This window comes from Perissodus microlepis, chromosome 11 (assembly GCF_051167445.1).
Source record: "Perissodus microlepis isolate ML-2025 ecotype Zambia chromosome 11, ASM5116744v1, whole genome shotgun sequence".
Classification (NCBI taxonomy): Eukaryota; Metazoa; Chordata; class Actinopteri; order Cichliformes; family Cichlidae; genus Perissodus; species Perissodus microlepis.
In genome coordinates, this window is record NC_140471.1 from 33,500,470 (window position 1) to 33,527,397 (window position 26,928).

A 26,928-nucleotide genomic window follows, 5' to 3' on the forward strand; every position below is an offset into this window, starting at 1 on the left:
ACACACAAAAATAGATTGCAGCCAACAAAATAACCATGTTTGCGTCTTACTGTGAATAACACAGAAATTGGTGAATTCCAGATGGTGGATTCAAACACAGGACCTTCTTCCTGTGAGGCAACAATGCTAACCACTGTGCAAATCAATCTGAGAAACTGAAGAAGTTGTTGCTAAAAAAGCTATCATGTTCAGATCATTTATTATTTTCTGTTTGTTTTAAAGCAGTTACACTCTAAATCCCTCATAAACACTTCAGCTCATCCCTGCGTGATGGTGCCACTAAAGTGCTCCATTGTGTCTCCTGTGGCTGCTTGTGAGTCACAGTTGTCATGCAGACCTGGATCTCGCACAGATGGAGCAGAAAAGACAGTTGGAGGCATATAAGGATATAATCTAGTTGTCACATTGTTTTTAATTCCTGTGTCACACGAAACAATGTAAATATATAAGTTCAGAGAAAAAAAATTGCTAAATTTGGAGTGAGCTGTTCCTTTAAACCACATTCCTAAATACTGACAAACTGTTCCTGCAGATCTTTACTTGCTGAGCAAAAATGCAACACCACAGTCACTAATCTACAGTGACATTTCAGTCATTTTGCAACTCTTTCACCCACAGCGACAATGCAATAACTGCAGAAAACCAATACCCAATATTACAAGCAACCAAGAGTAAGGAGTGTAATAATAAGAGCTGCCGTGCCCCAACAGTTGTTCCACAACCACAGAGTGATCATGTAAGAAAAACTATAAAACTAAAGGGAGGCTTACTCTGACAGGAATTTATTATTGATGTTCAAAGAAATAAATATTTGAAAACAGAAACAGGCATGCAACCAGGAAGGTGACAAAGTTTCAATAAAACAACATGAAATGAAACTTTGTTTATCCTTATGGAAAATAAAACAGAAAGGAAATAAACAAGCAAACTAAGCATTGCACAAAAACAGAACAAAAGATAAATGATGCAGCTCAAAAAAAGTCACAAATGAGAAGTAAACAAATTAGTTTGTGCAATTGTATGCTGATGATAATTTAAATTAATCGGAGGAGTGAGCCAGTCTTAAGATACCTCTTTCTTTTTCCTCATCCCAGTGGCTGTCACTCACCTGACAGCCACTGGGAGACAGTGACGTCTCTGCCAGAAAAAGGGAAAAACATTTTTAAAAGACTTAGTTGCTATACGGTCATTTGAGGCATGCTTGCTCTGGAAATAATGAATGGAGAGGAGAGGTCGAGAGAGCGTTTACAGTAGGATGCTCGTCAGAGCCTGTCAAACAAACTCGTTTCTATAACGATTACCAAAACAATGACATATTTTCTGATGCGTCACATCTGTGTTAAAGGTGCAGGTGAGAGAGTGAATGAATGAAATGCTTTAATTATTTGTTAACTCAAGTTCTAACTGAGGTGACACCTAAGAGAATGGAAAATTGGAGATTTCAACAGGAATTGATTTTATTGACTAATTTATTGATTTTATTTTTGGAATGGATCCCAAGTGGCTGCTTCAGGAACTGCAGATTTTGGCACCTCCATTTGGCTTCATTTTTCTGCATCATTGTTTAGCACTTGTTAAAACCACAGTGATAAAATATATTAGGCTTATACTGAAGTGCATTGCATATGACATTTGTATCTCATAATAAAGATCCTTCCTATCAAAAGGATTGCAAAATAGAACTGAGTTATTCATTTTAAACCTGATGATTAGAGATGCTTTATTTTCTGTTTATGCAGAAAATAAAGCTGACTTTTACTCTGCTAACACCAAATGCATGGATTATATTACAATTACACATTAAAGAAAATTAATGAAATGCCCCTATATGATGCTGTGAAACCTTCACAAGCCAAAAAAAAATCACAAGTTGAATTTTATTGAAATAAAGGTCAACACGGTAGCATCTGCAGATTTGTCAAAAATCATATTTATTCAAATTAGTTTCAGTCCTTTTTTCCCCAGGACACCCATGCCCCACCTGCAGGGGTTTGGTGTAGTTAGAATGCATGGCACCTTATCTTCCCTCCCTTCTGCGTCCATTAGTAATCACCTCCGATGCTGTTGTATAGAACACTTCAGGCTCACTTTTGGCATGCACAGATATTTGTGCACATGGTCTCTGCTCCCCTTTGCTCTGGAAAACTGGACAGCAAAAATATTGACTCATTGAGTGAAAGGGCAGCAGCTGAATAGACTGCATTTCTTGTATTTTTTTCTTAAAGACATGCTTGCCTTGCTCCTGTGAGAAGGGACACCATAAGGGGGAAGAGGAATGAAAGAGAATCACAGCTGGATAGAAAGAAAAAGACAGAAGGAGGCTGAATGCTGTTTTAAAAAAAAGGAGAGACAGAGATTGAGTGAAAAGGGCAGGGAAGTCTACCATCCTTTGATGGCCTCAACCGAATGCAAGGCCCAGGCTTTATCTGCAGTGTCTGTCACCGTGGAGACAGCTGCTCACATCAGCACCAGCCCAAGGGAATCCAAAACTCCACCAGGGGATCAGGGAAGAGAAATCAGCAAAACCAGAAAGGAGAACATCTCCTCTGCTGTTCGCTTTCCCTGTCAGGCCCAGGGATCAAAAGAAGAAGAAGAAGAAGGTGGGGAGGGGTGGAGGGGTTGGGGGGTTGTGGAGGGTTACAATGAAAACATGTCAGCAGGCAGCCATTCATCCATCGCTCCAAAATGAACAGCTTTTTGTGACTATACAGAAAACAAAGTGAAAGTCAAAATAGAGGAGCTGACTGGTGTACAGCAGCTATATTTATATTTGACATGCACAGTATGTCTGCAGACACAATCCCAGTTAAGTCTCTACAGTATTAACCTCAGTGTGAAAGGCTCAGTCAACGAGGCAATTCAAATGGACGGGGTGATGCTGTGGGAATTTAACAAAGAGCTTGTGTACATTCACCGTTATGTCATCTACACATGTTTAGATGCAGTCACCTGACTGACATCTTGTTGGGGGGGTAAAACTTTAAAAACCCTATATTTTAATTTGTCACTGGTGGTGTTCAAGCCCATTACATCCTGCAATGGGAAAGAAGAAGAAATGCATACAAAATGGATTGCACCGTTTGAAAATTTAAAATGTCAACTGTCAAATTTTCCAGTGTTCAATTTGGTCACGATGGAATAGGGTTACAGTTCAGCAGGCAATGTCTGATGGGATATATTCATCATTATTGGGTAATTGCAAAGAGCTCCTGTGTGCTTGCAGGGAAAGTGAGAGATGAAAGAGAGAGATGGGTTGAGAGGGAGGATAAGGATGGAGCGTGTGCAAGAGGGATGGAGAAGGAGGAAAATAAAGAGGTACGGTCTGAAAACCATTACGGGGGGATTCGCTCTGGTGAAATTATTCACGAACCTGTGAAAATGTGACATTAGAAGAGTTGTGCTGTATTATTAAAGCACCATAGTGGCAGAGTGCTAAACATGGGTTCAGATGCACCCTGACTGTGTCGTCATAGCAATAGATGAGATGGGGTGGGAGAGGACTGACACGACTTTGTTTCTGATGCAAAAAGGCCAGAAGGAAATTCATATTTTGAGTCATTCGCTGACTTTGCCGTGGAATGCTTTTATGCACCCTTGACTTTCTTTCTGCCGTGTGAGTTAAAAAGCTTTTTTTGCATACAGAGAGTGCAGTTTAACTATTCTCAAGCCATTTCCTCAATTGGGTGATATTAAAGTAATGATTTAAAGCATTTTACTGAATGCACACATGCTTACTTAGTGTAAGTGAAAGTATGTTTTAGCTATATATTTCTTAGGTTATGATTTCAGCAATGGTATCAGTTTTTGTGGGCAAGTAAAAGAGGGGATAAGTCATTTGCTGAGAGGTTTTCAGGTTGCTGGAGGCAAGTTTTGCCCACAAGTTGAAGAATATCCATCCAACGCTGTAATCAGGTTTTAAGCAGATAAGCAACAGGGTAACGAGAGTGACAGCTCTCGTGGTTATTATGTCCACCACTTTGGTCAACAGTGAAGCCACAGCTCCCCCTTAACAAAAGAACTGAGTTGTTAAGTGTCCCGCTGTGGCTCATGAGGTAGAACTGGTCATATACTAACCAGTCGTTCAGTCAGCAGCTCCCTCAGTGCCACTGAGCAAGATATTGAACCCACAAATAATGTGTGAATAGGTCAATGTGGCTTGTGTGGTTTGCAGCAAAAAGCACTTTGAGCAGTCATTACATTAGAATTCGATTTAGAAGAGTGCTCTGTAAGAAGCAGTCCATCTACCTTTATTGTAAAATGTATATTTTGGGTGTCAGCATCTGTGAGGAGGGCACAAGATGTTTGGTACTGGAACCTTTCTGGTTTGTCTTTGTAGTCACTCGATCATCATTTGTCCTTGTGCAGAGCAGAAAATATACAACATTTGCAAAAGTGAAACCTTGAAAACACTGATTAACACCTGGTGATGATTTATCATTTGCTTTGTCTTAAATGCATCCATATTTAGTGCAGCTTGGGGCTGCTGTGGTTAGCAGTGTCATCTCACAGCGAGAAGGTCCTGGCTTTGGATCCACCAGCTGGCTGGGGCGTTTCTGGGTGAAGTTTGCACTCTCTTCCCATGTCTGGATACTCCAACTTCCTCCCACAATCCAAAGACATGCATGTTAGGTGAAATGGTGAGCCCAAATTATATCCTCTCCCTGTGATACCCCTGCAGCAGATTGGCGACCTGTCCTTGGTGTACCTTTCCTCTTGCCCTATGACATCTGAGATAGGCTCCTTCCCAAATGCATCTTTAAATTGGATAAGTGGAAGAAAATGGATGGGTGGATGGATGTGTCAGTATTTATAAACAATGACAAGTGAAAGGCCTCCTGCTACACTAAAAATTTGCCTGTTTTCCCAAGTGGTTAAGTCATCAGATGATGGCCAGTGGGCTCTCAGACTGGATGTTTCAATACCTAACTCTTTATTGAGCAACACTCAGGGGTAAAAAGTCTGTTTTTGGTTTATGGGAGACAGCTATGATCTCAGCTATTACCAAAGAAGTAAGCGGTTATTGCCAGGAATTACCAATCGCTAACCAAATATCTTCTTCTTCTTAATCGAGCTGTGAGTCGCCAAAAGTTCTCTTCAGAGCGTTGTTCTGAGAATAATATTTTGAATAACAGACAACAACTAAACTTGTTTTGGACATTTTTTCAGTTTGGTGTCCACTGGAAAACAATAATGTATCAACAGAATCACTTTTCATACTTCAGTGAACAAAGTGTAATTGGAAACCACAGATTTACAGATGATGTTGCCACTACAATGCTAAAACAAATCCCAAAGCAAGCCATTAACAGGTAATATGCAATTAGTTTCCATGTGAACGTTCAGCTCCAGTGGGAGTGATTAGTCTAACAAAAGATGTTCTACGGAGAAACAAAGCATGTGACCCGTCTGTGGCAAGAGACAAGAGAGGATGGAGTGGAGCAGGTGTACTCACACAGGAGGGAGCTCCACATAGGTGGGCAGGCATTTGACACCCGTCTAACCACACGAGGCTTTAGGGGTTGACAGCTGGTGCTGCAAGCTGCATGAAAAGTCACCGTTTCACACAGTGAAGATGGACTGCAGGTGATGCAGCTGCTATTTTTAACCCAAGGCCTCCCTCCAGGACTGAGAGCTCAGTTTGAATTGTTTTCCCCTGCCCTTTCCTTCTCTCTGCTTGCAGAAGTCTCTTCCATGAACATTTAGTATTAGTTTTCCAAACCTCCTCCATAGAAAACATTTAATAGCACAAAAGTAAAGGAAATGATTGCGCTTCAGAGTGATTTATTTATTTAAAAGTCTTTTAGAAGGACTGAATCACTTTTGTTTGAATGGCAAATGATTGGACGTTGTTTTAATTTTTCTTCAACATCCAATAAAGTGAAGGACACTTTGTTTCATCCTTTGAAGCTGTCTTTTAACTTCCGTCACATAACTGCACAATAAACTTCTGGGTGTTTTCTCAAAGCATGTTTCATAAGGTCGAAAATGTGAAATCAGATTTTAAAAACTGAGACTGTAACAAAACAAATGCTTCCCTCTCTGCTGCACCGTGTAAACTCTACTAGCTGACAGCATCTCTGTCTCCATTTCTCTGTTTTGTTTCCTGAAGAAGTGCCTGAAGCCCAGCTGAGCTGGTTGGTTCAGATTTATGTCGCAACCAACAGAGGATACATGTACCTTTTCTGGCAGTGCCACCAGGCTTTTGCCGTTGTGCCTTTGATTGTTATGACGCTGCAAAAAAAAAGAAGAAGAAGAAGCTCCCAGCTCGTCGTAATGAATGTTTCACAGAGTGTGTGAAATTTTTGCTTAACAAGTCAGCCGGCCCAGTTTCTGCTCTGCTGTATGCTGCGGCAGCAGTATACACTGAGCGATGGGTGTCAGTGACAGTCGAGTATGTGCGTTCCCTGCTTGTTTTTTTTTTAATCGATCAAGTGAAATGACTCAGTAATCCCTCATACTCTGAGGTCTAATATGCAAATAGGCCTGGATTTAAAGTGAAAATGCAATACAATATTTTACTTTACATGCTCGATGTTTTTGACAAGGAAGAAAAAAATAGCTTGAAAATGAGAGTGAAATGAAAAAAATATATATAAATGAGCTCTTGGGTTCCCTGTGACTATAAAAGTCTTTTATGCCTAAAAAATCTGACAGTTTGGACTTTAAAGGGGTGCTATTATGTTCATTTTCAGCTCTGTATTTTATTCTGGGGCTCTACTGGTGAAACCTTTCATGATTCACAGCTCAAAAATAAGTGCGCTTTTCATTTTTTGCTGGCCATTTATGCAGAATCTCAGTACATTTTCTGGCTGAAACAGTCTCAGCTTCTGTCCCTTTAAGCCTATGTGCACTTAAAGTTTGCTTCTGCTATCTCAGACGAAGTTAGCAGTTCCCTGTTCAATCCTGAAATTCCCACCAACTTGTTTTGGAAATTTCAGAAAAATAAGGACATTCGCGATAATGTCAGCTTGGCAGAAGGAAATAAACTGGTTGACAAAGCTCTATAGATGTCATTTGTTCAGAGACTGCAGTTGCCATTTAATTTGTAATTTTCATGTAAGTATGACCCCGAGACAAACTGGCGACCTGTGCAGAGTGTACCCTGACTCTCACCCTATAGCAACTGGGATAGGCTCCAGCCGGCCAAACATTAAAGAAGTATTTTGACATTTTGTAAATGGGTTTATTTTCTTTTTTTGCTTAGGGTTAAATAAAACTATCTCTGCCACTCATCTGTGAGCTGAAGAGCCAGGTGATGGCTAGTTCACCAGGGGAAAGTGCAGGGAGCATAAAATAATCCACCAACAAGCATATCTTAATACAAATTCACATTTATTAAATTACCTGAAGAAAACAACTATTTGTGGTCTGTTTGCATTGAAAATATATTCTGATGTATTTCTTAGCACATCTCACCAAAAACTACTCCTTTTGATACATCCAGTGGAGCCGTGGCAGGAAAATCACTGCGATAAAGCATAAGGATCACACAGCGACACACAAAGAGGATGAGACACGTACGCTCACTCAGAGCCTGAACTGAGAAGTTGCAAGGGCAGCCCCTAATACACACAGCAGCTTGCATGCATGCATCTTTTACCCTCCTGCACATCAGGTGTCCGTGTAAAGCCAGAGCTCATGCAGAGCACAGACGTACAGCCTTTGCACGCAAACACGTACTGTATGTGCACACTGACTCAGCTGCACCCTGAGCAAAACTGTGTGTGGGGCTTCTTCGCCTTGTCAACAGGATGAGAAGCTGGGAGATAGAAGCTGGGGCATTAGTCTCTTTGGGGCTGGCTCTGGGATTTCCTGCAGAGGACAAAGTAGGAAAATACAATATCATATAAATAGATTCTCTGCGCTCAAAATACTGATATGGCTTCAAAGGGGAGGGCTGCAGGGGGGAGGGGGGGGCAGATGAGATTTGCATTGAAATTTCTGCCTACTGTGTGTGTTTTCTTTCATCCATGTGGATCTTTGCCTCACTTAAGTGTTATTGTATTTTTCTTTTACCTCCCACTGGGCAACAATAGCATTAACAAAGCTTCTTGATGCAGCATAATTTGTTGATAGAGGGTTCTTTGTATTTGATTCCTGGGTCTGTCTATAGCACCCTGTTTGTGACTGTAATTTTATCATTTTAAGCTGGCTGTGAAGGTGGGTTTCCATCGGTGGCTTTATGTATTCTGAGCATTTGCTCAACAGGCCGGTTCACTGCAAGGCTGAAATTCATTGTCACCCCAACTGTGTTGCATTCAGGGTGGAAAGGAGCCAGCCAGTCAGCCCACCGTGCAAACTACAGCTGGAAGAGTGCCTGTCTGCTGAGCAGGTGCCCACCCCAGAGCTCATCCAGGGCTACGTCAAGAAGGTAGGTCTGTTTTACAAATGCCAAGCTGAATGTCTTGTTAGGTTGTGCCCAGCTAGAAAGAGGATAGCAAGAGATAGGGAGGGATGATTGCAGAGAAATTGCGGTGGCTTTTACTCCAAGCAGATGAATGTAGTTGGTGGTTTCTCTAGACGTCATTATTTCTGCTACCAAACCTTAAATTGCTTTATTCAGCATGTCACCTTGTCTGAAGAGCCAGAGAACACAACACTTAAATGCCTACAGCTCTGCCAGCAAGCAATCATGTTGTAATCTTTTAATAACACCTTATCACCGAATGTTTGGAGCAAAGTTGCCAATGAAGAGGAGTGACAAAGTTTGATTTATTTATTTTTAACATAAATGCAACCTTACACCTTGATAAAACGCAGACAGTAGCAAGATGGAAATATTCCACAAATTAATAGCAACATTACAACTTTCATTCTGTTTCATTCTTTCATTCAGTCATATCTGCAGTGTTGAATTGTTATTGGTAAAATACAGTAGAGCCAAATGGATATAGGATACCAATGTTTGGTGATTTAAATGTGAGATAGAATAGAATAGAATAATCCTTTAATTGTCCCACAAGGGGAAATTTGGTTGTAACAGCAGCCAGAAAGACACATGTACAAACAAACAGTACACAAGACGCAGAACAGAAACATACACAATTTTTCTTACATATTTACATATGGATAAATGGGCTGATATTTTTGTTTCCCTACAGATTTCCCTGATGTTTGCTATGTGTTGCTCTTTTTTAGCAGCCAGTAGGTGCTCTTTCTATACTCTCAACATCATGTCCACATTCTGCAATCCTGTCTGTTTTTCTTTCGCGAAAAAATCACATTTCTGCTCTGATGTTCAACAATTTTTGCCATGAGTATGATGGTAAATTATCTACAAAGAAAACTAGTTGTTCTGCAAATGGTGACTAAATAGTACAAGATCCACAGTCTTTGCAAAATATTATAGTTTAGGATTATTAACTAAAAGCTATGACACATAGAGAGGGCACCAGACCTACAGTAAGTAATTATGTCTAATATGAGCATTAGTCAGATTAAAGAATGGTAAAAAAAAAAAATCTACCTAAATCCAAGATAATTATTTTATAAAAGAGGGGTCTGATCAAAGGTTACCCGAGCATCTCCAGCCTCGACCCACATAATTAGATCCAATCCAAAATGAGATTAGCTGACCCAAATACTGGCAGACCACCAACAATTAGCAAATAATGAGCAGCAATAGAGTCATTTTACCTGCACCTCCATCTCACCTCAGAAGAACAGATTCTTCTCCTGCTTGCTAATTTTGTTTTACATTGTTTGGTATAAAATACAGAGTAGCTGGACTGATTCAGTGTTAAACAACTGATGTATTAAAATAGTAACAGCGTAATTGGCAGCTGTCTTAATTAGTTGGATAATTGCACCACATAACCATAATTGTAAGATTTGTTTGTTTTTTAGTTTTGTTTTTTTTATTAATGTCAAAGTTTAAAATCATTGTTACATTGTTGTTAGAGTTGTATTAAGCTCACTTCCTATATAAAACAATTTTTCACCACTTCAAGCAAAAACACACTGTTAAGACCAACAAGGCGATGAAGGAGAAGACACATGCAGTAAATGTAAGCAAATAATTGAACAGAGCACCACTGGTGCACTTGCTAGCTCCACTTTGTTCATTTTTGTTCAAAATGAATGGTGAATGGACTTTATTGATGGGGTTACAGGGTGGAAAAGCAGGGAGTTTAAGCAGATGGTTAAAAAGCTTAACCCAACATACAATGTCCCTGGTCGAGAATATTTTTCAGCTTTATTATGTGACAATAGAGTGCAGCTCCTGATTAGTTACAAGGTTCTCTTAGTTTAGTTTCTGTTAAACTAAAATGTTAATGAGTTATTTTATACTTAAAATGACTTCAAATACATTTGTGCTTACGTTTGACTTACGCTGTGTCACTGTTGCACTCTAAAGCTGCTGCTGCTGCCACCTTGTTTCAATAGTTTCACACTTCAAACTTGAAAGAGCGTCATTTCCACTGAGTTCAGTGGAAAATAAGGATGGAAAATACTCTTTATTTACTTACACTTAGAAAAGCTGCTGTCAGTAAGCATCAATGAAATGAAATTGTCATCAGAAATTTCATTGAAATATTCTGGTATAATTTTATGTGACACCGGGCGTAAACACCTGCTGTCTCATAAATTATTTTCTTACAGTAATAAAGGAGTAAACCCAAATTATTAGAACCAGAGTTGTACATAAAAAGTTCTTTTTATTCATTTATTTATTTAGTGAACGTGATGTTTTTTTTAATGAGAACTTGGTATCAAACTGTGGTCTCATTCTTTGAATCTTAGTCAAAAATCCGCTCTATTTACAGTTGTCTTTTGCTCTCCACTGATTCTCTGATTGGTTCTGTAGCTGCTAGCTTGTCCACGAGCTAGTTGCAAACAAGCTAGCACTTCAGTGGGTTTTGGTGTTTATGATTTGTGGTATTGATAATCCTCTGCTGGTCATCATGTTGAGATATGAAGCAGAATAAATGTTACGATAACTTTAAAATACAGAATATTGCCCCCGTGTCTCAGTGAAGCTGCACATATCAATCTGTGATAAAAGCCGTGCTTCCCTCATGGTTCACGTCTAATGTTAATTAGCAAACCAAGCAGCTTGCATAGATGTATTTTCCATAGAGAAGATGAAAGCAGCAAACAGGAGCCAGAGATTTGAAATCACTGATTTAATAATGAATTGGCTGTGTATCATATGTCACTGTTGTGAATACATTGCTGCTGAAAGCCTGCTTGAAATGGCACTTCAGATGATATATACGACACACCCTCCTCTTTTGCAGGCTGGTAATGCTGCGTCATCATGATTCAACTCTCCTGCCTAATCTATATATTACCAGCCCGATGCCGGCCTTTTGAGCCCCGCTTCTGAACCTTTTCTGCATTTTGCCCTTCGATTAGTCATGCAACTGCAGTCCTGTAGGACCTCATTACTGTTGGTTATCATTTTAATCTACCGAGCGGCTACACGCCTGCTGAAGTAGGAGCAGGAGGCCATGCTACAAATCTATTAAAAGGAGAGTGGACATGGATGAGTGGTAGAGAAAGAAGCAAGGGGGCAGTTTTCTTGAGATACTCTCTTGGATTCTATTGCTGCCTCCATTTTCCTTTCTTCGTCTCCTTTTTTTAACTTTCATATTCAGTCCTTTTTCTTCCGTTCTGTCTCAGTCTCTGTCATTATCCCTTTAGCCTCTGTCATTTCTACCCTCACTCTGTCTGCGCTCTCTATCTCTCTCTCCGGGGTTTTCATCTTGACCTTCAGACACCTCCTCCTGGTGCCACTTTAATAACTTACGGGGGAAATAGAAAATGTGGTCTCAAGTCAAAATTGAAATGGGATTTTCACTACAGGCTGTTGATATTCTGGTGGCAGTATCAGGGAAGCTACTTCCTGAATATTTTTTCATCAAGTTTGTGCTCAGCATCATTTCTCTAATGAAGAGAAATGATGTGATTTCGACCTCAATTCCTCATTTTCTTGACCTGAGGTGGCTCCATCTGGGCCAGAGTGACTTCTGTGTTCATTTAAAATGAGAAGTTCAGAGGAATGCTGATTTTTAATTTTATTCTCCATTTACTCTTTTATCCCCAGCAGTATATGCAAGACATGACTCCTGAATTAGCAATTGTTCTCATTTTCAGAAATAGCATTAACCCTTCTTTGATGTGGCCAAACAAGCAGTCTTGTAGTTGCAGTAACTCTCAAACCACTTCTTTTTTTATCTAAAAAAATCAAACTACTCTCATTAGTAGACAGTGCTATTCCAATAAGTTCAGTTTTCTTATGAAATGCCCTGAAACTGAGTAAAACAAAGACATTTACACACAGGCATTAAGGTACAGTTTTTAGGTTTAAGCTGTCAAATTGCTTTCTCTGTGTTTAAGTAAATGTAAAGTCTAATTACAAAGTAACTATTCATAATTATGCTCAATAACTGTTAAACGTTAAAGCTCATTTGTTTTCTAAACAAAGAAAAACTAACACTTGAAGACTGGACAGTTTTTGACAGAAACACATTTTCACCATTATTAACATATAAACATACGGTAACAGTCAAAAGTTGGGAGACATTTTAAGGGGTTTTCATCACATTTTGCATTGTGGATCATTGCTGAAGATACAAATAGGTTTGTGGAAGCTGCAGAAAGGTGTCAAAATAGATTCTCCAAAGAAACCATTTCAATGACTTTGAACACTTTAGGCTCACCTGGAGTTTTTTCAACAGTTTTAAAAGAGTTTCCAAACTTTCTCCACTCTTTAGTTCATCTCATGCCAGAACAGTTGAAGCTGCGCTGAAGTTGGGTAACGTCAGAACATCTGATGAAGCAGCCCATCACCGTCCTTCTCAGTTAAACATCTCTTATAGAGCCTTAAGGTGCATTTAGGTCTTCCTCAGTAGTGGCTCCTTTGAAGCAGTTGAACCTTAAAGGCCTGATTCACACAGACTCCTCCCAGCAGCTGGTGCTGATGATGAGTTCCTCCTGCTTGAACTTATGAAGCATTGACTCTAATCTGAGACACTGTTAATTGGCAATTTGTGATGCTGGTAACTCGCTGGACTGACCCTCATGTCATAAACTAATGATGCACTGTTGTTTCTCTACTCATCCAAGTTCTTTCCATTGTTACTGGATTGCTGCTGTAGTTAACATAACTTCAATACAGCACAGCTGATGATCTCAAACACATTAAGAAAGCAAGAATAATGTTAGTTTATTTATTAAAATCATTCCAAGTTATTATTAAGCTGCTCAAAACATTGAAAATAGTGTACAAAGCTGTCACCATGTAAATAGTTGTATTTTCTTTGTGAATTCTTTTTTGTTTACATTTTCTTGCCAGTGAACACTTTCATTTCTGCTGTGTAGGAAAGAAAAGAAACATACTAGTATAGTGTGTGTGTGTGTGTGTGTGTGTGTGTGTGTGTGTGTGTGTGTGTGTGTGTGTGTGTGTGTGTGCCTGCCTAGCTATCTTTGTGAGGACTGAAATCTGCATTCTACTATGCTTGTGAGAACCAACAGTCACTTGTGAGGACACACACACCGGTCCTCACAAATTTGAAGGCATTTAAAGGCATTTTTGAGGCTCAAAATGTGGTTTTAGTGTCAGGGTTACAATTAGGTTATGGTTAGGTATAGAGAAAGTTTAGTTTAGTTCTCTTTCACTAAAGCTTTAATGCACGGTCCTAGGGGCCGCTGGATCATCCAGACTCTCCTTTAAGGCTCTGTCAGTCTGGCGGTGGCAGACTGTATTAATTGTGAAGAGTGGACCCAAAATGCAGACACGAAGGAACTTGGACCAAAGCTTGAGCCGTTTAATAAGGCTGGTAAAAAAGGTACAAAGGAAGGGCAAGGCAAACTGAAGTAAACTAACATCAACCTAAACTGGGAGAGCTAAATAAACAACAAGAAAAACCTAGACATGAAACTTGGAAACATGACATGGAAACCTTGGCGTGAACAACTGACGACCGGACAAAGAATGACCAGAACACACAGACTAAAAACACACAAGGGTGATTAGGGGAAGTGGAAACACATGAGGAAACAGCTGACACTAGTCTGACATAACGAGACAAAGGAAGCAAAGCTGACTACACTGACATAGGACACAGACCTTCAAAATAAAACAGGAAACATGCGACGCAGACATGACAATACAAACTTGATAACATAAGAAACACAGTCAAAACAGCCTCACAGACAAAAGGTGAGGGAAACTTAAATACAGGGGAAGAAAATACAAGAGGAATCTAATAACCAAAAGAACTTCGCTGACCTAAAGAACTTAAACATAAACCATAAACATCAAAAATGAACTAGAGCTCAAAACACTGGGTCAAAAGACCCAGGAACGTGACAGGCTCCTGTTAAGCTTTTCTGCTCAGTTGGCTGGTGTATCATTTGTTTGGCTCTAGGGAAACAGTGTTAGACCTACACCCTAATGAACTGAGTAATTCTCTAGTAATAATGTGAGGTTGACTGTTTTTTTGTTTGTTTGTTTGTTTGTTTAAGTATTTCAAATGATGAGATGTAACCTGTGATCTTCTGACTTTGCATCTGTTTACATTGTCAGGTTTTTTTTTATTGTGTCAGAATGTGCAGCACAGGACACTGAAGGCATTCAAACAAAAATGAAGCATTTATTCAAACTGTAAACAGAATGATAAACTAACAAAATACCCCAAACCCACAAGAGATCATAGAGCACACAGAGAAACATAAAAGCACAGCAATATAGGGGCAAGTCGATACACAGAGGACTTAATAGACAAGAGACAGGTGAGAGAAATAAGACTCAGGTGCAGACAATCAAAACAATCAGGAGGAAATAAAATGTAAGACAAACAAAAGCGATGACACAAGGAAACACAAAAACTGAAACTAATGATGAGAACAATCAAAATAGAGCAAGGAACCAAAGACTCGCGGTACACTTGGAATAATAGTGAAACCAAACAGGAGCCAAAAGCTAAAAAAAAAAATCCCCGAGATCAAATCAGTATTTGTGGTATGTTGTCTTACTGTAGGGTCTTTACCTCACAATATAAATTGTCCTGAGGTGACTGCTGTTGTGATTTGGTGCTAACCCCAGCAACACTGTATACACCTTAAAAGAAGTGGTAGCATGGCTTTGTACAGATTAACATTTGTGTTCAAAGCACTTGTGTTGTTAGAAAAAGACAAAGATTGTATATGCACATGAGGAGCAGAAATAAAGAGCAGCTGGACTGCAACACAAAGGAGGGAAAAAGACAAATAATTGATATAAGGATGCAATGCAAGCAAATGTTTGCAGTTTTGATTTTCTAGTGAATGGAAACTACTCTTTTTTCACTCTTTTTGACATTATTTGTGCATGCATTGCTTTGGCTCTGCTGTTGTTGTGTAAACGCACTGTTAGTGACTCTCATTTTGTCATTTATCTTTGTGGTTATCTGCAGTCTTAACAAAAGTCCCGATGCTGGTGGTCTATTGTCAAGATGTCTCTTGAGAAAGAAATCTAATCTGAATGGTTCTACATTGTCAAGCAAGGGGTTTAATGAAATGATGATGATAACAATAATAATGGCACCAAAAATAAATTCAATCATTACAGCCTGCTGTTTGAATCTACTGTTCTATCAACTGCACCAACATTATACAGTCAGAGCCATTCATTTCTCTCTTTGACTGCCTGCATTACCATTAAATGAGATACACCAGTTGCTCCTTTTTATCTCAGCAATTCCATTTCAACATATTGGTATGGGGAATATGATGTGGAAGCACACAGAGAGCATTCAGCTGATATTAAACAATATGGCTGGAAACAATGTGACTGTTTTCCAATTTAATTTCATAGTGAATAACCTGCAATTTGATTTTTATTTTCTTCCCTCAATGTTACTCGAGATAGAGACGGGTGCCGCCTTGGCTTGGAGAGGGGGTTGGTTGGTGGACCGGGGCAGAAATGGAGAATGGCATCATTAACATTCCCTGACAGTTAACGTTTCAATCTCGCTCTGTAGCAGAACCCCAATATTGACATAAAAGGCCAGACAACAACAAGACAGAGAAAACAATAGAGCGCTGAATCTGGGATGTGGCCCAGGTCTGAGTACAGGGTTGTGGCTGTTCCAATCTAATCAAAACTGTGATTGGAGAAGCTGCCGGAAAGGAATGAAGAGAAGTGAAGGAAAAGGAAAAATAAAAATTTAACAGATGCAAACAACTCCATGAAGCCGTGGAAAGAAAAAAACTATCAATTCAAGTCATCTGATTTCAAACCAACTCCTGAAGTTTAGTTTCAGCTCTCTTGGGAAAGATTTGTTTGGGGGTCTCCTTGTTCTTAATCTGGATCCTGATCACTGGATACTGTTCAAGACATTTCAAAGGCTAAAACAACTATTTTTGCCACTAATTAGTCTGCAGATAACTTAATTGATCAGCTGACTCATGTTGTAGCTTCCAAAATATCAATAAAATTACGAGTGGACATCTTCATCTTGCATGTTAAACATTAGAATAATTAGCCTGCTGACTTAGCCTCTGGCAGCAATGGTCATTTTTCAAGGTTTCATTTCGAGTCATAACTAAAAATAAAAGTCTGATAAAACAGTTTCTGTGATGAGATGTAACCAAAAATTATGTCCTGTGATCACAAATACAGAGATAACGTCAGATTTGGTACCACCAGGGTTCCAGAACCTCAAAAAGATAATGTTTTATTATGATTACATGTTGTTGCCTTAATAATACTGATATAAATCAGCATCTGATTTATTTTCTGTCAAATCACTGATTGTTTTTACTTGAATTTAACCAAAAATAAGGCACTGTAAATCATTTGTTGTCATCATTCTGGCTTTTAATATTTTTTCTTCATTGTCCTTGCTCCCAACAGCAGATACAGGATGCCGCTGACCAAGGGGTGATGTTTGTAGGATTTGTCCAGGAACCATACGGAGCCCCGTGTACCAGGATCAGAGAACCCGACACCCCCTCTCTGTCTCTGCACTCCAGCCCCTGCTCTGTGCTTGACTCCCTGGGAAGCTGTAGCCCCTCAAACCCCTCAAGCCCCACCAATCATGCAGAACCTCAAGCTGGAGCTGATGTGGTGGAGAAGGAAGGGAATGACGAAGCCTCTGGCAAGGCTGGGGAAGAAGAACCAAGTGGGGAGAAGAATCAAAGTGAGAACACTGGGAATGAATCAGGGCCAGGGGTGGAGGAGGTCTCACCTGCAGCATCTCCTGTGTCAGAACAAAGTGAGGCACTGACAGAGGAGGATTCAGCATCTCATAATAATAACAAAGACAGCAGCACGGACACAAAGGAGAGGCCAAGATACCGGCTGCGGAGAGGTGACGGTAAGTGTTCTCCATGGTTACCGTCATGCGCTGAAGCTAAGAGGGAAAAGATGTGTTAAGGAAAAATCATGTAAATGAGGACTTCAGAGCTGTGAAAAATAAATGAATCTGGGGAAAGAGTGCAGAAATGTGATGATAAGACCTGAAACCTTTTTTTTATTTTTCCACAGAGATTCAAAGATAGTCTGTTTTTTTCAAGTAGTGAGTTGGTTTTGACAAACTGGCAATACATATCACTACATGATGAGAACACTTTGGGAAAGCAGGGACACATGAGTACCACTTTATGGAAGTAGCATCACTGCACTCAATCATCAAGGAGAACACAAAAGACCTATTGATTAGAACCAGTTCTAAAGGTTCTCCTCCATCAGGAGGTCAACATGTTATCTTCAAGCACAACAGCACTGACACAACTCAGATTAACACACTACAGAGGCGACTGGCTCACAAAAATGTTACCGGCAAATCAGTAGCCCTGTTTTAAACAAAATATATCTGTAATAACAACTTTATATCCAAAAATCACACATAAAGTTTCAAGAGTTTTCTTGAGTAATGAGGATACAACTATCTTTTCTAAAAAGAGGTGATAGGCATTTTTAAAAATGTAATACTCACAAAGTCCTGGCATATAAAACAAAAAGCTTCAGCACAGCTGCACATCATTTTAGTCAGTTGAATAAATAAACAGTTTTGTTATTTGTGTGAATAGACCCCTTTAACTAAATAGGACTAATTGGTCCACTGGGGGAACAATAATTAAAGGTCAAAATTTCAAAACTTCACAAAGCTTTCACACTTGACAAGACTCTTAAGTCCAAATGACACGAGACCCACCGCACAGCTATCCCTACAAATTACACAGAAAAGCCTAATGAGGGAATGATAATTAAGATAATTAAAGGTCAAAACTTCAAACTGTGAAACGCCGTAGCTGCTACTATGTTGATGTAACCCAGGCTACTTCACTATGACTCATTTCATATTGCAAATGCTGGATGAATGATATTGAAGCATTTATCACTTCCCAGTAATTGTCTAAAAACACGCACTTTGCGGGTTCGTGTTTATTCCTGTTCACTCCTAATTTCTGGCCCTATATACTTGGGAATTTACTAGAGTAGCTGTGCATGATTAACGTTTCAAAATAATCTACATTATTGTTGTCCTCGATTCAAATTCTCTAGTTTTTTGTTTTAAGCATTTAACTAGACAAGTGATTAAAAACACATTCTTATTGACAATTGAAGACACTCAAAATGTAAAGTCACTTGAGTAAATGGCTCATCCTCTCTCTGAAACAAGCCATTTAAGTTCCCTTACCACTCTCTTTAAGCCAGCCTTCCTCTGGACAGCGTCTTTGATCTTGTTTAATATGAGCATCCACCACTGTAACAGTATGTAAATGACAGAAAACACATGAAAGCATAATAGATCTCCTTTAATCAAACTATAATCGATAACCAGCTCTGCCACATTAGTTACGGGCTAAATCCTGCTGTCTCTGGGACCGACTAAACCGAAGCTTCTTTTGTCACACAGTTTCCAATCTTAGGCTATTATCTGTCTACATGTCTGTATGGCTTCATGTTTTGATTTTATCTACCTTTTGGCTGTTTAACTGAAGAATAGCACTGTGTCGTACATCCCTCCTGAAACACTTGGCAACTGCGGAGGTGTCATTTCTTGTGATTGCCTCAATGTTACACAACAGTGTGCTGCCTTGGGATGCAATCCTCTCTATCTGTTACACAAAAAGGAGTCATCTTATTTACGAATTCACACTCATACTTAACCGATGAAGTGGAGTTCTGAAGTTCTGGGAGGTGCACATTTCATGACTCGACTGATGTCGTTCCAGAAAGTGAGCAAAGCACAGCTACACCTATGAGCTCCCCCTTTCCTGTATGTTGAAATCAGCACAGACATTTATAGTTTCGGCTTTATTTGAGCATTTCAGATTAACAGATGGAGACACCCACCGCTATCACCCCCTACAGTCTCTCATCCTTCCACAGAACCTATTTGTGATATGTGTCGGCGCAATGTGCAAACTGTGCATTAGACACACGTCCCAGTGGGAGTGTTAATGCATATACTGCATTTCAGTATGCAGCATGTTTAGGTTCAAAGCACCTAATAAGAGGTGTTGAATAATAAATGCACTCATTGATATGGAAGATTTTGCTTTTGTCTGCATGTATTTTTATCTATATGTGTTTGCGGTAACACACACTTGGCATCGCAGCAAACCACAGCCCACTGGTCCATCTGGGCCTCCATGTAGTGCATTTTGCAGTGAGATAATCCCCCACTGCCTCGTCCTCTACCTCCCTCAGCTTCACAGCTCTCTCTATCCCCCACCTCCATCGCCCTGAATCTCTGCGGCAACGCCAGCAGCGCCGGCGTAGCAGCCAGCCGGGGTGTTAGGGGAGCCTGCCAAGCTCCCTTGTCGCTCTTTACTAATGCCCAGCCTGCTGAGGAGGCCCAAGAGTCTCTGCTTCTGCTGGCTTGTCCATGCTAATCCTCAGATCTCGGGGTGAACGCTGTGCAAGTGTTGGCAGTGAAGATGGCAAACGTCTGTGGATTATGATTGAAAGAGGAACACCCTCCCTCAGACCAAAGCTCTGGATAGAAACTGAGCCTGTAAGTTTGAAGACTGAAATGGTTTAGTGGAAGAGCAAATGGAAAGCGTATCATGATGGCAACAGCTGAATGACAACTGTGGCTTGTGAAAGTAACTTTTGAATTCAACAGTTATTTTTTTTAAGTTATCATTTCCTGCACTAATTAATCCTGGTCAATAAAGTACGATATGTTTATGTTTGGGCATTTGAAAGCACTTAACGCAATCTGCAAGTAGATGCAGGTCTGCTGGGGTCTGAGTGATATAAATTTCGATGTTATAGAGGGTGAACAAAAAGCTCAGTGCTAACATCTGTGTACTCTCCAGTTTCCCTCATCTATAAAAGCAAAACTCCCAGGGCAACAAATGTGCATTAGTCCTTCAAGCAGACGTCAAACTGATTAGAAATTGTAGCTGTCCATATTCACATCAACACTGGAGTATAATTGCCCTATAATTGTCCTTCCCCCACTGACTTTTCTGGTTGTAAAAAAGACAATACCTCTAAATGCTGTAAAACTGACAGTGATTGTGTTTTAGATAAAATAGGAGAGCAACACATGGATGCCATTTTTTTAACTGAAATTTACCCTGATCGGTGGAATCTGCTGTCAGCTGTTTAAATGCCTGAGATATCTTAAGTTAAATAAAACTACAAATGTGTACATGAAATTCTAATTCTGACACATACAAGTCTCAAATCTTCATAATGCGTACAGAAGGAGTCTTTCAGCTGCTCGGTTTTCATCACTGAGATCAGCATTATCTCTGCTCTGATGGGATCAGTGTCCAGCTTTTCAGATTTAATGATGACATGCAGAGTTGGAAAGCTGCGCTGCTAAGATCACGCCAGTGCCGCTGCCACCGACCTCGTTATTTGAACAGTAGAGCTGCCATGAGATGAGCCTTTGAAGCAGCATGCTTTCAAACTCCCAACCACATTCATGCGCTTGTTTTCTTGTTAGCTGGCCCCGTCAGCTGCAACAAAAACAGTCGAGTTAGCTGCACAAACTTTATTCTGAAAGGCCTAGTTGTTGCCTGTTGATGTAATGCGTTCATGTGATTAGGTTCAAAGGACTTAGTCATGCTCTCTGTATCTGTGTGTTTCAGAGATCGTTTATTAGGGGATTAATTAAATTTTTACTGCCCAGCAGCAGAAAAAAGTGACACAGGATGTATCTGAAACATTAAGAAAAATTATGGACTAGGTGCATTTATTTGCCCATAAGGTGACTTTTCTGGCTTTACAGTCTTGTTCTCGGCCTGAATCCAAAAAGCAAATGATAGTCCTGCTATTGTTTTTTATTGTGTGTCATTTACAGGCCACTGAGCACAAGTGCTCGGTCCTGCTGGCTTCAGGAGGAACTTGGCAGGAGATGTGTTTTAGAGATTGATGTTGGTTAGTTTCTTGAAAGATTGCTTAACCTTGTGTTCTTCCTTCAGAAAGTAACTGCTCCCATGCAGTTTACACAAGGAGGATTACAAAGTGTGTGTGTGCATGTAGTGTATCATTTTCCTTGTCGTGTAACTGGTATGTCAATGTAACTACCACAAAAGCAAGTAAATGATTATAGAATAGAATAGAATAGAATAATCCTTTAATTGTCCCACAAGGGGAAATTTGGGTGTAACAGCAGCAAGAAAGACACACATACAAACAAACAGTACACAAGACACAGAACAGAAACATACACAATTTTACATATTTACATGAAGGACAATGGTTACCAAAAACAGAGTACTGTACCGTTATTAAATTAAATAAAATTAAATACAGATAAGAGGAAAACCCTGGTTATAGTGTGAATCGGTTGATAAAATAGTGCCAAGTTACAGCACAGATGTAAACATCTATGTTTGTTGGGAGCAGTTTTGATTGTACAGTCTGACAGCTGCAGGGAGGAAGGACCTGCGGAAACGCTCCTTCATGCATCGAGGATGCAGCAGTCTGTCACTGAAGCAGCTCTGCAGTTCAGCAACATTTACATGCATGGGGTGGGAGACTCTGTCCACCAGAGATGTTATTTTGGCCAGAGTCCTTCTGTCTCCCACCACTATGCACTGGGTCCAGGGTGCATCCCAGAACAGAGCTGGCCTTCCTAATGAGTTTATCCAACCTCTTCCTCTCAGCTGCCGATAAGATAAGATAAGATAAGACTTTATTGATCCCACAACGGGGAAATTTTTGCGTCACCTCAGCTCAGGTACAGATATCAGAAGGAAATACAAAAATACAATAAGTACAATCAATGAAAAAAAGTAAGATAATACACTATATACAATGGTAGCATACACAGTATGTGATTATGGATATAGTTGGAAATATGGAAGACATAAACTATATAGCTTGATATAGCTATTGTACCACTACTATTCCTATTTATAGACATGTACACACACACATGTACACACTAAATATACATATGTCTACATATACAGACATATATACCTGCACATGTCCATACACATGGAAGGTCCATTATGTATGAATAAACTGCTGCTCCAACATACAACACTGTAAAAAATGACAGATGCCACCACAGAGTCATAGAAGGTCTTTAAAAGCGCTCCCTGGACTCCAAATGACCTGAGCCGCCTCAGCAGGTAGAGTCTGCTGTGACCCTTCCTGTAAAGAGCATCTGTGTTGAGTCCACTATCTCAATGTCCACTCCCTGGATGTTCACCGGTGTCAGTGTGGTGGGTCTGCGTCTCTGGAAATCCACCACCAACTCCTTGGTTTTCCTGGCATTTAAAATAAAATTTGCCTAGTGCAATCCGGCTGGTCCAAAAATCAGCCATATTCACAATCTTTATGATACACTGTAGCAATATAACTAACTATAACTAAAAGTAAAAGCCTCATGCAACAATGATGCTTTGAATGCTTTGTCATGGGTGTAACTGCCACGTGTCTCCACATAATTGTTTCTGAAAAACTCAAGAATCCCAGATGAAAGCCTTGATTCCAGTTTGAGCTACTGTTATCCACCATGATGGACATCTGAAGTCAGTGTTCTTATGTTATATTCTGGTACATTATTCCCTGCCGTGTTCTGCTAAATAGGCAAGGCTCTTAATTCTGTGTGGTTTTTGTGTATTTCCACTGAATAGAGCACTGCTTAAAAAGACTCTTAGAGGCTCAGAAAATGAGGTCCCTACCGTTCTGCCTGAATTATGGTAGCCTTGAAGCCATAATTGTAGCATACTTAGACAGTAATAAACTATAATGCATTAAAAAAAAAACAGTTATTACACAGAAAATGACTAATACTGTGAGACAGACAGAGGCCATATGGCATGTTTCTTGCTACTGGCTCTTATATTATGTCAAGCCGTTATAAATGACACATGTAACTACTTTCTACAACACTGCCATCAACAGAAATGAAGTAATCTGTGTTGAATATGGTTTTAATGTTAGTTATCTAATTATGCTGCGGTTACAAAAATTTAGAGCAGTAACCCAAAGCGATTTTAAATCACTAAGTTATATGACAGAATTTTTCATTCATTCAATTTTTCAAATCTTCATGGCCTGCCTGAAGCTCACAGAGATACAGAAAGAATTGATGGGTCAAACTACAGTGATGCACCATCTCAGGCTCGTGCACATAAACTGTAAAGCAGTTAATCCCATGCAGCCCTCCACAAAACCATTCACACTAAGAAATTGTGTTGTTTTGGCAAATCAGAGGTGTGCTGAATGGGAAGTCACTTTGTGGTCACATGTTGTCCAAGATTTCTTTGCCATATTGCCCTCGTTGTAGCACGGGTAACTTGAGGGGAGGGTGTGTGAGTGCACTGCTGCTGATTTGACTTTTCTCAGGAGTGACAAACGACAAGATTTAGAGAATTTGGTGGCCAGCTGTCAGATCAGTCAGAGGAGCCAGACAAGAAATGGTTATAAATTATTCATTCTTCCTGGGTGTCTGTTGGACGGATGGACAGACAGAAGAACCAAAGCAACTGAGCCATGACTCCCCCCTACCGCCATCATCCCACCCCAAGTGCGTGTGTGGCTGGGTGGGTGGCACTGCCGCACATTCTGCTCACCCATCTGGTTCACTTGGGGAATGACAGCGTGATATTTGCATTGGAAAGAAAGGGGAAAATGTTACCAGGCTAGATTTGAAATGCTTTCGGCCCGATTCGAACCCCCGCTCACATCTCATGTTCTGTGTTTTTTTCAAAGCTAAGCAGAGCAAATATTTCACTCACACACATCACAACAAATAAGGCTCTTTACACTTTGATTTAGTATGATATGAGCAAGGAGCAGTGACATACGTACTGTGGGCAAATTTCCAAGCCTGTTTCTCTCTCCGGAGGCCCACTGCATTATGCATATTTCTGCTTGATGTAAACAACAGCTAGCTGCAGCGCTTTTAATGCATTATTCAAGGTTATACTATGAATTAACTTGGTTACAATGAAACGCTCCCTTTTAAGTTCTGCATCAGCAGAGTTACATCACTTTTGGAAAACATTAAAAAGAAGAGGAGGATAAATTGTAGCTTTAAAATGCTTTTGATTCAACTCACGTTTGTTTTTGGAGAAGCAACATCCTTGGAAAAGATTTCCAGCGTATTTGTGAGTCCAGCTTGGGGCATCATAAATCTCTGCTTGTATTACTTTCTCATTTCTCGTCTATTTCGCACCTGTCAGGTGGAGCCTTTGTTCCAGATATGGTAATGTTTACATTTTTTACCACAGTGTTTTGCATACAGATTTATTCTACACACCGGGTCGCAAGACAACCCAAATCTAACACAAAACAATGCAGAAAGAAACATGCACATTTTCCTGAAAAATACTATTTTCACACAAGTTATGTATCAGATTCTTAAAATCTTCTTGACCACCACAAAATGAATGTAACTTTAACTTTAACTTTTATGTGCACTCCAGTTTTGTTGTTGCTTACGGTCATAATCTTGGCTTGTTGAAACAAAAGTAGCGCCAAAAAAAGGCCTTAAAAATTAAATTGTTGACAATTCAGGGTGATGTTTATTGAAAAGTCTTTTTGATTCAATGTGTTCGTATTAATACACTAAATTCCACATCAGTGCTGGCTCATTTTTTTGAGCTCAGCTTTTGTATTTTATCTTTTTAAAGACCAACGCAAACCCTCCCCTCTACTGTATTGTTTATTTAGTAATAGACAGCTTCATGTGGAGAAGTTTCATCTTTTCAGTGGCACATTTTTTTCCCAGGAAATGAAAATAAACTTGCTGAAAAACATGAAAGCACACAAATTGTTATTTGCCGTTGATGGCTCGTGACCATGAACACTGGAGCCAGCTTTTCTTGGCCAAGAAGCTTGTTGACTGTCCACGCATTGGCAGAGTTTTCTTGATAGTTGTTCTCATAGGAAATAAATGTACTTCCAATTTATTTTAACTATGTTTTTTTTTTTTGAGTTTTGAAAAGTCTCAGGAAATAGAAATTGTCCAAAGTAGTCATTAAAGATTGAGAAGAAATGCTTCATTTCTACATCCTTTTATAGCTGAATACAGCAGACAGTCTTTTGCTTCACAGCAACAAAACAGGGCTGTTTCTCAGGCAGCCATTTACGCAGATATTTCGTATAACTTCTGGCAGCTGAAGAGAAGGAAAGTCCTCCTACACACAGTGCCAAACTACATTTTGGATTGCAGCCAATGTACAGCATTGATTCAGTAATAATACAGTAAATTCTGGGGCTTCCATAAAGGCTACATCTGTATTGTCATAAACCTTTGTGAGTTAAAACCAATAAAACTGTGACTGGTTTTGTTTTATGTCTTGCCTAAACAGGGGTCGATCTGCTGGCGCTGTACAACCACCCACCGGTCCGAGAGGGCCAGGTGAAGTACTACACTGTCAAGGTGCCTCTGCGAGTTCAAAATTGTGACGAAGGGGTCAAAGGGGTGGAGGCCAACTGGTTGGATCACATGACCCAGCACTTCAACAACGGAGCCTCGCTGGTCGATGGATATTTCCACCTGGGCAACATGAATGGTAAGCAGGTTTGACTCGCTGTTCCTGCAGCATATACATGTTTTCTAAGAAAAATGATTTTTGGAGAAAATATTCAGTGTGGGGTTTTTTTTTTGTTCCACACACTGTGATTTTGGGTGAACTCCACATACACACAAGCAGAATGATAGGTTTGAAATGTAAAAACACTTGAATAATGCATTCATATTCCCTTAAATATCAAAAGAGTCTTTATCGTTGCTTGGCTTCTTGGCTTCAGCAGAATAATTCTTCCACTGGCATGCTCAAAGCTATTACAGTTATTAAATATAAAAAAGTTTCCCAAATTACCCCTTTTCCTTTCACTGTATTGCCAGTAAAAATGTGAATGTCAGGCAGAAGCTCAGTTCACTTCAACCTCTATAAAATGAAAAGACTGTGACAGGTAATGATGCACCTTGCCCTGTATGGCACTAATTATGCATTAGCTAACATTTATTTTCTTCCAGACAGCAATGAAATTATATTTGATTAACACTTGTAAATTGCTTTTGTACTTTTTCTCCTTCTGTGTCAAGAAGTGGTGCAATCCTGTAGGATGGAAACTTCACATAGACGCTATGTGACAACTGCAGAAGAAATCACTATTGTGTTTGAAATTCTGACCCCAATTAAGGATTATTATTATTTTTTATAAACATTTGATAAAAGATCACTGGCTATACTCATAATGAGTTCACAGACAATTCTGAAGTCTTTTTGCACAGCTTTTACCTATTTTATGCCATTTTTCTGTCCTCTCGATGACACAAGCAACACAACTGTCTTTGCCAGTCTTATTATTCCAGTCACCTTCCACCAAGTTAGCTCAGTGTACTGCACAATGATATACTGTATTGTGAACAGTATATGAGTGAATGCTACGACAAAACAAAGAACTATTGACTTATGACGCAAACAATTTGGATTATCAGAAAAAAAGTTGTGCTCTTAATCACATTAGAAATTATATCTTACGCAACCAGTAAGATAACC

The 26,928-nt window shown here is 39.7% G+C and overlaps 1 protein-coding gene across 1 annotated transcript in view; it reads left to right on the plus strand.

Moving 5' to 3' along the window:
* The window catches only part of rftn1b (raftlin, lipid raft linker 1b), a 121,775-nt gene that overhangs the window by 57,150 nt on the left and 37,697 nt on the right, over positions 1-26,928 (plus strand). Inside the window, exons 4-6 of the mRNA XM_084944295.1 lie at positions 8,263-8,371; positions 16,844-17,306; positions 25,732-25,935. Of these exons, the coding sequence (XP_084800421.1) occupies positions 8,263-8,371; positions 16,844-17,306; positions 25,732-25,935 (776 nt within the window). The remainder of the gene's footprint in view (positions 1-8,262; positions 8,372-16,843; positions 17,307-25,731; positions 25,936-26,928) is intronic.